The sequence below is a fragment of the Diadema setosum genome, chromosome 10 (assembly GCF_964275005.1).
Source record: "Diadema setosum chromosome 10, eeDiaSeto1, whole genome shotgun sequence".
Taxonomy (NCBI): Eukaryota; Metazoa; Echinodermata; class Echinoidea; order Diadematoida; family Diadematidae; genus Diadema; species Diadema setosum.
In genome coordinates this window covers 20,273,550-20,285,864 of record NC_092694.1, presented here as the reverse complement: position 1 = coordinate 20,285,864, position 12,315 = coordinate 20,273,550, and the positions used below count along the sequence as shown (strand labels likewise).

The window sequence follows — 12,315 nt, the reverse complement described above, 5'->3', positions numbered from 1 at the left end:
AGGGGATAGGTAATAACTAGAGAGCACTCGCAATCGAGCACATGTATCCCTTGAACCCATCTCCCATACCCCATCTGGATTACTTTTTAGGCCAGAATGTTGTATAATATGGCAACTGTCACAGAATACAATAAAATCCGACGAGAAATGAGGCTAGTATACATTGTATATAGCACATACAAGGAATATATGACATGTCATCCTATAAAAGTTTGAACAATGAGAGCGCTGGTAATGAAAACTTGTTACCTAGAATAACTCCCCATAAATCTCCATAGCAAGTTTGAATAAAATCCGATAAGAAATGTGGCTTATAGAGCACAAGAAATGTGACATGGCCTCCAAGTCGGAACACTGAGGACGCCGTCACCACAAACTGTTGTGTCCTTCATGTAGAATGACCACCCATACACCTGATCTTTATCAAGTCTGAGTAAAATCCAAATATCAAGTTATTGCCTAATAAGTATGCATTTTTGCAAATTTTGACATGATCAGGGTGACCTTTGACCCTGTAAAAGGTGGAACAGTGAGGGCAGCATTATCAATAGGTGTAAATGTATAGATTTGACTATGATACATTTATATACCAAATTTGAAAAAAAAAAAATTCGGCATAAAAAATAACAAGGCCAGCGTTGCACACACAAGCAGACCCTAGCTCTTAAATTTACCTTTTCATGTATAAAGACGGAACAAGCGAGGGCGCCACCACCAAAAACATTATAGGCATCTTCAGTTTACCATAATGCACTTTTTTGCCAAATTTTAAGAAAATCTGATAAGAAATGTGGCTGTTAGAGCACATACAAGAAATGTGCATTGGCATCCAAGTCGGAACACTGAGGGCACTGTCACCACAACCTGTTGTGTCCTTCATGCTGATGTGGAATGACCACCCATACACCTCCTTAGCAAGTCTGAATAAAATCCACTGAGTAACAATCAAGTTATTGCATAAATAAGCACTTTTGCAAATTTTGACATGATCAGGGTGACCTTTGACCCTGTAAAAGGTAGAACAGTGAGGGCAGCATTATCAATGGGTATAGGTGTATAGATTAATTGACTATGATACATTTATATACCAAATTTGAAAAAAAATCGGTCAAGAAACAAGGCCAGCGTCGCACACACAAGCAGACCCTTTTAAATTTACCTTTTCATGTATAAAGACGGAACAAGCGAGGGCGCCATCACCAAAAACAATAGGCATCTTTGTTTTAGAATAATACACCTTCATGCCAAATTTGAAGACGATCGAAGAAGAACTGCAGCCAGTAGAGCGCTCACAAGAAAATCTCTGCGGCGGACGCGGACCCGGCGCAACGAGGCCAAATCCATAGTATCCTCCGAACTCTTTTTGGGGGATACAATTATGATATTGACTGAAGAATATTGCCCTCATCTTCGACTCAGGCAATATTTGGGCAATATTTTCTGGTATCTCCCTCAAGGCCAGTCAATATTATATAGATATTCTTCTCTTGAATCAGGAATGATGTTTGTTTGTTTGTTTTTTCCTAACGACATAGTACAACCTTCTATTAAGTACACTACTTGGCAGGTATTTTTACCAGTGCGATGGAATATGCAAATGGACACCATGCCCCCAGCTCTCAAAGCTGCCCCCAACCCAAGTTTCCAATGTTCTCAGGTGAGTGCGAGACCCCCTAGTCTCCTGTATCAAAATTATGTCATAACTGAACAAATAAGTAATAAAAATACATAGAGCTGATAATGTTGCGGCCTGAATTTTTACTTTGTTGTAACCGGAATTTTGTTATACAGCGTGTCCCAGAAAAAAACGAAACAGAGTTTCCTTGCAATTTTTCACTATCGAAATCATAGATTTTCTTTTTGAGATATACATCAATGGAAAGATAAACTTTTCTTCTTTCATTTGATGTACCTCTTAATGTTCATCGTTCATGCATGACTGAGTTAGAGCAACAAACAGTGGTGCTATCAAATTTTCATTTGCACGCGCTAATGGTGACTTTAAGTGAATTTTTCACTTTTAACGTTACATTTTTGAAAAACAAAGTTCATAACCTAAATATGGATATTTTCTTCTTTCGTATGATACCTTATGCATCAAATTTGAACAACAACTGCTTGAGAAAAATATGCATTAAATCATGCTTCATTTCTACCGATTCTGCGGATTGTCGAAAAACAAGCATTCAGCTCTCCCGACTTAGCATTAGACGATGGGCTCACCTGCGCCATTGAATTCACACAAAACAATGGTAGTGCTACAGTGAAATGTTGTCGCGGGGGGGGGGGGGGGGGGGGTATTTGCAGAGAATGTTGTATGAGACCTAAAGCCCTTTGTTGTCACTTATTAAGAATAAGCTATTGAAGACTAATATTTTGTGTATTGTTTGGCTGCATGCAGTCCAATGACTATGGGAAATCAATGTTACAATAATGGTACTGTACACATTTTGATGACTTTGTATACCTCAAACTTATCTCACTGTTTTCATTCCTCTCTTTATTTCCCTCATGAGTGGTTCATCCTTTTACTGACAGGGTTTTGAAGTTTTTGAAGGGGGAGGCGAAGCTGAAAGAGGGGGTACATCACTTTTTTTTATCACTGAATTGCACTTCTAATATTTCAAAGGTACAAATGCAGGGATGAAAGCTGGTCATCTTTTTTTTTTTTTTTTTTTTTTTTGGGGGGGGGGGGCTTCGGAAGGCTTTTTTGGTCGGTTACTGCCCCCACCCCCCCCCCTTTCAACATTCCGCTGATGAACATCCTTTGCTCTGTGGTTTGCTGCATGGCCAGGCAAGCTCATGATCATGTGCTCATTTAAGATCCTATTACAAATCGTAATTAACATTCCCTTCCCACCTCCCTTCATGTTTGCGTAAATTCATTGACGCATGAAGGCCGTTGTTATCTGCCAAGTCGGGCAGGCGTCGGGAGAGCTAACTGGTTCCTCATTACCTCCGCCAAGGGGGGAGGTTATGTATTCATTATCATTGGTTTGTTTGTTAGTTAGTTTGTTCGTTTGTTTGTCCATGTGCAAAATAACTCAAAAAGTAGTTGACGGATTGGGATGAAACTTGCAGGAAAGGTTAAGAATGCACAAGTAACAAACGATTAACTTTTGGTAGTGATCCGAGAATTTTTGGGGAATTTATGAAGGAATTTTGATATTTTGGCAGGTGGGGTCAATGAACTTAGGAGTTCAGGCTGCGCGTATTTGAGGTTTGCATGCGCACAGTGAAGCGCATGCTATAGTTTGTGCTAGGGCGAGGCGTGCTGTGCAGCTGAGGGTTTATGACGTAACAAAGCTGCGGCTTCTATATTGGGAAATCGGGCGGCTTTCAGTACACAGTGCAGTACGTATGGGTGGAAATCACTCATCTCTGTGGAAGAACAAGATCAGTGCGGGTGGAAATGGGCTGCATGCTTGGCGGAGTTCTGCGCTCTCAGAGTGCTTCTCTAGTTTTACTATTCATCTTTCTGGGTAAAATGGAAACACATAATACAATGTATTTTCAAATTAAGTTTTCTCGAGCAGGCATAAATCATTTTTACGCATGAGATGTCATATGAAAGGAAAAAGAATGGGTATTAAGGCTATGATTTCATTTCTTGCAAAAGATTGCTGAAAAAGCCTGAAAAACTCATTCAAAGTTGCCATTTACTCGTGCATATGAAAATTTAGTAGCATTACTGTTTATTGTTCTAACTCAGTCATGCATGAATTATGAACCATGAGTTGTGCATCAAACGAAAGAAGAGATGTATATCTTTTTACTCGTGCCATTTACTCGTGCATATGAAAATTTAGTAGCATTACTGTTTATTGTTCTAACTCAGTCATGCCATTTACTCGTGCATATGAAAATTTAGTAGCATTACTGTTTATTGTTCTAACTCAGTCATGCATGAATTATGAACCATGAGTTGTGCATCAAATGAAAGAAGAGATGTATATCTTTCCGTTCATGCATATCTCATAAAGAAAATATATGATTATGATCGCAAAGAATTGCAATGAAACTCGGTTTCGTTTTTTTCTGGGACACGCTGTACAGTATTAACTATGACAGGAGTGCACTGTATATCCCATGTCCTGTACATATACAGGCGGCGCTTAATGTGCGCTAAAGCTATGGGTTTTATACACTCGTTTTGTTTTTTCCCCTCAAGCAACGCATCATTTGACATCACGGAACGTTGTCTATAGAAAAATGATGTTACCATGGCTATTTTCTTCTCTTTTTTTTAAATGCTACCATGGCAACTGATTATTAAACATTAACCCATTGAGGATGGGCTGATTTTGCTACAGCACGCATTTCCCATAGGCACCTGCCAGAACATACTCTGGACTTGTTCTCAACAGGTGAACAAGATAAAATTTGCACATCAACATATTACACATAGCAGTCACATGCACCAAATTTCAAGTCAAATGCTCATAAACTGAGTGACCTCAATCCACGATATTTTTGGATGCTCTCCGTCTCTCACTGTTTCCATGGCAGCACAATTCAACATTAAGAGCTGTTTTGCAAATCTAAAATTGATATTGATCACATGTGTCTAATGTAAGATCAAGTACTCAAAAAACTGAGTTAGCTATAGACTGCTAATCTGTATCCAATGCTAATTTGTATTTCGTTTAAAAATGCGTTACTATGGCAACACATTGTTTGACAGTGGCGAAAGATGAAGTTTGCACACCTACACTCTACAGTGGTCAGATGTGCCAAATTTCAAGTTGAATGCTCAAAAACTGAGGGATTCAGATCACTCTACAACTATTATGTACATATTTTTGGACGATTTGTTTAAAAATGCTGCTGTAATGGCAATTCACAGATATATCAACACTCAAAAAAGTTTTGTGCACGATAAAATAGTGATCATATGTCCCAAGTTTTGACTCAAATGCTCAAATAAAATCTGCTGTTGCCAATAGCAACAAATTCTGAACATTTATGAATAAGATGTCTTGCACACCTACACATTACATTGATCACATGTGCCTAATTTCGACTGAATTTGTTCTTTCCACATTAAGGATTTCGTAACTGCAATCTATAATGTTCAGGAAAATTGTGATCCTTATCAGATATGTGTTTGCTTGTTCGAGTTTATTTTCTTACTTCTTCTCATGTTTTGTACACGTTGAAAGGTGGACCTGTGTGCTATACAAATAGCCATTACTTTTGTATTATTATCATTATTATTCAATGTATGCATGTTGCATTGATCTTTTCATTGAAGTATAATACTGTATTTGTTCGCTTATAACACAATTTTGATACAGTGCTCACCGCTTGATTGGGAGGGGTTGGGACACAAGTTTTTTTCCTGTTTAAGCAGTGCTCCCGCTTAAATAAAGCAGTGGCTGATATTGACACGTGCAAAGCACACATCATGAAGCCCAGTATGTGGGCATTACACTAAACTATGCACATTTAATCAACCCGCCAATAACCACAGCAACAAGTAAACACAAGCTACAACACATACACATAAAACAGCGATAAGAAAAGACACAGCAGTCTCATAATTTTGGCAAATGCATCATCGAAACAAACCTTCATTCAGTTGATCCACAAAATAACCAAGTACATGTACATTGCACTTTAATATTTAAAGCGGGATTCCTGCTAAAGCGGCTCCCAACCAACAGGTGAGCACTGTATAACATTATAAAACTGTTGGTCCCAACGACTTGTTATGATTTCCCCTATGCCCATGTCAACAATCCTAGAGAGTAAACAAACAGCCTGTTTGGGGATGAGTTCAAGCTTTCTGAGTATTTTATTTGATACATCTGTCATTCAAACAAAACATTAGTTAAGATCAGGGAAACTGGAAACTGGAAAGATTACAAATAAAACTCTTACCTCATGCATCATCACAAAATAATATATACAGTGTTTGCATAAGTTGGACAGCTACAAGTAGTCATGATGCCTCTATGAAAAATAACCAGGTACACAGAGTACAGCTGAACATGATTTCAGCAGAGCATTCATAATCATTAATGCAGTGAATGAAATCATTTGCACATATCTAATAAACAGCTTCCAGCAAATTGTCAATTTTACATGAAAAATAAATAGTAAATGGGCTCAACTTCACTGCTTTACAACATATTCAAATCTGATATTTTATGAATACTGTGTGTAAATAATCAATTTTCTGTCAACCAAAATGAACACAAAATATACACATGTCTAGCAAATTCTACCTTACTTACCAAAGACAGGTATTCCCTTACTAGTGGTAGCAAATAATACAGGTATTTTGACCCCATCTAGAATACTATTTCTGAATAGCGATGTCAACTGTTTGTTCTGGATATACAAAAACAACATACAGTTGTACATCATCATGTATTATTTCTATTTCATGGAGTACTGCTATGAAATTTTGTAACAGCAAATTTGAGGACCTCTGTTGAGGTTTAGGTCTGGAAACTTGGTTTTTATCATATACAATGATACTCCTTATGTGCCACAGTTTAAACCCCCTGCGTGCCACATTATTCTGACACTACGTCGTAGTCCTGCCTTGAGAAAACAGTCTGTTTTTTTCAAATCCATATAACTGGTATAGATTTCTGTTGAATTGAACATGCAGAGAGCAAAGTTGTAGAGAAAATGCCAAGCTTCGCTTTGATGTAAATTGCATGACAAGTCTATGAGGGTTTTTCTTTCAAATGCCAAGTCACTACATTACTGTAAAGGCATGACTTTTGCACAGAAAACAGTGACAGAAACTTGGAATTTACAGGCAAATTCAGTAGGGAACACCGCTTGCTAGTCAATCACCACATAGAATGCAAGCTATATGTGAGAGGAACATAATCGCAAGAAACGCTTTCATTGTACTGTGGCCATTTGGCGATTTATCTGTTTGGGCGGGTTTTTTAGTTTGAGCAGAATGCAAATTTGGCATGCCATCAACTAAGTCGGGCTTGCGAACATGGCACATAAAGAGCTAGAAAAGAAAACTGCTTCAATAGAATTTACACAATGACAATTTATGATTTACTTTGTTATGCTAATTAATGTATCAATAGATGATAATCATTTAATTTATTTGGTCCCAAAGTCCACGTTTTGAGTAAGATGTCCCACTAGAATTAATTTTCTTGATATTTTTGTTTTCAATAAGTGTTTGATGCATCTTTTCCCCCTTTCCAAGTGTTCTGCAAAGTAGATTTAAAAAAAAAAAAATCAATTTCATATTACAGCCTTGAGCTGCTTATCTATGTATTGAGTATGTTAAGATTAACCTACAAATGTACGTAGTATGTATATCGGTTCCCTTACATTTGATGTCAATCAATTTTGAAGTTTATATAAGCCTAAAACATAACAAAAAGTATTTGATGATAACTTTTGAAACTTGAAATGCATAAATATACAGGTACATTCAAATGGGGCATCAGGGCACTACCTGCAGCTCATGCCATCTTCATACTGGCGAACCATCCTCCACTGGCACACAAAGCTTTTCATGCACGAGTATGGATCCAGTACACCAGCACATAAATGTACATTTCTGTGGTGCTTCTACACCTCGGACAACACAAAAACAAAATACCAGCGGCACTTCAGGGCAGAGGTGTAATCAACCAATTATTTGGGTCTTTCCCTCAACCCACAGCTGATCGGCTTCACCATTACCAAGGAAAATAAATGTTTATAGTTTCAAAATGTCACTGCAATTATGCTCTATTTCAGACATTATACTGGATTGCACCAACTGCAACTTGCACTTGTACCTATCAAATTATAAGTGAAGGGTAATAAATACCAAGCATAAATGAATGTTTATCTCTCTGCTTAATCAGTGACAATGTATCTTTAAACAAGGAGAAACAATTCTGCAGGTTATGAGAAAAGTAACTTTGTATTAGGTTCTGCCAGAAAATGTCATAATTCTAAAGCAGCTATTCAAAGGCCACCAAGCAACCACGATATCATCATGAATTGATAGAAACATGTACATGTTTGTACATCCTTTTCTCGTCTCCTTTTGGTACAGGCTTGATGATTAATGGGAATATCTGTCCACGATATGGCAATTCTCAAGACAGTCTTCCTGCAGGTGCATCAAGATTCATTTAATACATTTCATTCTGTCATTGGGGATGATTACAAATGTATGTTGCACTGGAACATGTCCTACTGCAACCAATTCACACATGTTGATCATACGTACACGTAGGATGTATGCCATACCATAACGTCCTTCATTTCTTTAATAGGAATAATACACTACTTCTCAAAGAGAAAATTTTCCAAACAAATACCGTGCATGTGAATTCAGAGCAATTAAGTAGAACACATTGCTGGTGTTTGATGAAATTTGGACAGACTGTTTATAGGTCATCTATCAAACTTACAAAGTTTCAGTGAAAGATACTTGTGGGGCATAATTCCATAAGATTTGTTTGCTGTTTGGAACTGCTCACTGCTTTGTGTTCCAGATTTATATGTACTGATATATTTGCATGTAGTACACTAATGTATGGAATGGTGTACAAGCAATGAATGAAGCAAACATACAGTCAACTTCACCTACAATGTACATACGTTGACCTTGCACAAGTCAAAAATAGGCCGAGTTGAAGAAAAAATATACCCCCAGTGAATAAATGTGTTAATTCTATTGTGCACATTTGTATGTAAGTCGAAGGTTTTCTCTGGTCTCTCTGAATTGGAGTTGGGCAAGGTGGATCGCACAATGTTTTGTTAATAATTTGCAAATGCAAACCTCTTGTCTTTTTTTTCAAATGAGACACAGAAATGATGAAATCTTATACAAAAGAAAAACAAGAAATGTCACTGTGGCAACTGGTATACGTCTGCCATATTGCATTGTTCTCCAAGTACATTGTAGGTCTATGGAACATACATCTTCACAATGTGAGATGACAGTTTCACATGTTTGGCATAAACTTCAGATGACATGTTTGAAAGTTTTGCACACACACAAAAGTGTCATGCTTACATTCCTCGAACCAGATTTCATTTGGATGGCTGAATTGTTTCAGAGAGCATGTACAACTGTATTTGGGAATTGGAGCATTTTCACCTGACCTCTTACTCTTTGACCCAATTTCCCACAACTTTCTCCACTTAATAATTTAACTGGAAACATCAATTTTTCATAATACTTTGACTTTGTTCTTCAATTCATGGGAAAAATGTGAAAATTTTGCATTTTCACTTGATCTTTAACGCCATGCCCAAATCCTCCCTACAGAACAATTGTGAAGTAAAATAACAGATACACCTAGTTTACTTTTGTATGTATACAATGAGTAATCTCCAAGGTATGCAGAAAATGGTATGATGCCAGCAGTAGTAGAATTTTAGCATTGACATTTAATACCATGACCCAAAAATTCCTAAGAGAATCACTGTCAGGTAGTATGTACTGCCTATGTCCTAAGTTTCATGTAGACACCTTGAACCATTTCCAAGATAAAGAGAAAAAAAAAATGAAATTTTAGCATTTTCACTTGACCTTTCATCCAATGGCTCAAAACTTTCCCTATAAAATCTTTATCTGCTAATATACATAAAATTTTGTGAAAATACCTTAAGGCATTTTAGAGATGGGGAAATGGCGAAATTTTCAGAATTTCACTTAACTTTGACCTTTGACCTTCAGCATGTCACCCAAAGTTGACAGATACACCTTTGTCCACTTATACACACGTCTGTCATGTTTCATTTGGATACCTCTTAAGTTAGCCCATCCAAAATTGATTGCAGATGGATGGAAGAATGGACGGACAATCCGAAAACATACGTGTAATGCCTCCAGCAACACTTAGTGGTGGAGGCATAAAAAAAGGGTATCCAATCACTAGCTGACTCGTCTGCTCATTCAACAGAATATGGGACTTCCCAAGCATGAATATAACACAGAGTAACCTCTCCCGCACTGTGTTCCAGCTTTATAACTCTTCCATGTACATACAATGTATATGGATTTTGTCATCATTGCAATACTTAACAAGTGGCTTGTACCAAATCATATAAAATGAAGTGCTATAGATGTTTGAATTCTAGTGCACACAAATACATGCATCTCTATGTGCACCTATAGTGTATAGAAAGGATTTCATTGGTCATCACCAAAGAAACAAATACAGCACACAGAGAAAAAGAGAAATAACAGTTATAGTGTTCTGAGAATGAATACATAACTTGAAATCTACACTACAAGCATGTACATCTTGATTGAGCCTAGTGTAAGTGTTCACGAAAAAAATAAAAGTCTTTTCTAAAGAAAAAAGAGTAGGTTGTGACATAATGTGATCACCAAACTAAAAGAATGCATTAAAAACAGAATTCCCACATAAGATATTGCATCACAAGCATCTGGACTTTGTTTCATAAAAACAACTTATTTCACACCGTTCAAAGCAGTATTGTTTGATCAAGCAAAGTAGAAAAATTTGGAGGGGGAAAGAGCCAATCAAGACACAAAAGTGACTAAACAACTGTATGCAAAAGGTGGATTAAAATAAGTGTTCCATTTCCAGTAAATTCCCCAAGGCCTGGGTCATGTATACATCATTTCAGCCATAGCAGACATTTTTCGTGGAATGTAGACCATGCTGTCAAAGTAGCCTGCAAGGTCATCCACTGATGTGTCATCAAGGAGACCATCCTCAGCCATCTTTGCCTCCTGGGAGCAGGAATATTCTGGGCGGAGTGGGACACGGGCTTCAACATGGCCTGTGATTTGTGGTATCTTAACTGAGGCTGTACGTTGTCTAGTAGAGTTACAGGGAGCTGCCATGACTTGTCCCTGGGGAATGGGAAAGCAGATGGTGCTACTGGCAAGGGAGTCTTTAGCTGTTGAGTTGTCACGGTATTTCCTAAATGGCAACATGCTATTAACGGCTGATGCATCGCTCAAAACTTTGTCATCCTTTTTCTGCACAGCTGCTTTGGTAGCACCACTTTCACAAGATGATGGCCTCTGAGTGATTTCCTCATCTGTTTCCTCTTTGACTAAAATCTCTCCAGATTCCTCAACAATTGTGGCAAGAGTTCTGAAAGTTGTTAGTTTAGATTTGCAAGAGCTTCCAAATTGGCAATCTCGAATCTCCCTGCCACATTTATTGGCAACGTCCTGTTCTTCAAGATTTGAATTACAGGAATCAATCCATTTTTTGGAACAAGAGCATTTTTCAATACTGGGAGAAAATCTACCTGATACTTGTCCAAAGTCAGACCACACCTTGCTTAAGCCAGACTCAACTGAGTTTTTACCAAAGGAATTAAATGAGCTACTCCGGATCAATGAACCTTCACAAGTCAATTTCCCAGCATGACAAGCGAATGATGTCTTATATGGGCTCAATCTGTTTCTTGCACTTCTTAGGGTAACAGATTTTCTTGTTTTCTTTGTTGTTTTCAATGGCTGTCTGTACCACTGTGAATCTTCCTGTGCAGTTGTGTCTGGCAACCTGGTTTTTCTTATTGATCTGGAAAAAAGAAAGAAGAAAAAAAAAAGAGCATAAGAAAATGTGCAAAAAGAATTTACAAGAAAACATGTTGCACTTGTGCAACCATAGAGTTATTTTTTGGGTAGATACATGATGTATTCTAAAACACACACCGCCTAATTGGTTGACAAATTGCCCTCACTCGACGTAAATAAGCACTAAATTGATCAGTGTGTTAAAAAAAACACTGATCAATTCAGTGCTTATTTACATCTCGAGAGGGCAATTTGTCAATCAGTTGCAATGAAAAAATCTCGACACAAGAATTTCATGAATTTTAAACACACTGTCTAAAGTTGCCAAGTGTCTAACATACAATGTACAATTAGCCAGTTTGGAGTTAACTCAATGTGAACATTGATACATGACCTTTCTTTTTTTTAGCTGTTTAGGCACTTCACTCATTTTCAAAGCGCAATACAAAGTACATGTACATGTAACACATAAGCTCGCCTGACGTAACAATCTATAGACTTCGTCAACCATGTTCAAACAGATAATGTTCAAACTTGTGAGGACCAGACGAGCAAAACAGTTTGTCAATTAGCATGTTAAAGGGAGCAACATAAATAAAAAAAAAAAAAAAAACATAAATTAAAAAAAAATGTTAAAGGGAGCATCCATTTCATTATTTTGCACTGAATGTACACTGTATTAACAGACTCTTTTGTTATTAAAGGGTGTGTACAGTTCTGGTCGAGGTGAGGATTTAGCTTTTAACGTTTTGCGAGATATTCAGAAACCACTCTATGAGATGTCAAAGAGCATGCAGTTCTAAGGGGTATCAAAAGTT

The 12,315-nt window shown here is 37.4% G+C and overlaps 1 protein-coding gene across 1 annotated transcript in view; it reads right to left on the bottom strand.

Annotated features, from left to right (window-relative positions):
* Nucleotides 1–5,778: 5,778 nt before the first annotated feature.
* Nucleotides 5,779–12,315, bottom strand: part of LOC140234517 (uncharacterized) — a 28,378-nt gene continuing 21,841 nt past the window's right edge. Inside the window, exon 3 of the mRNA XM_072314558.1 lies at nucleotides 5,779–11,501. Coding sequence (XP_072170659.1) covers nucleotides 10,571–11,501 — 931 coding nt within the window. The 3' untranslated portion in view covers nucleotides 5,779–10,570. The remainder of the gene's footprint in view (nucleotides 11,502–12,315) is intronic.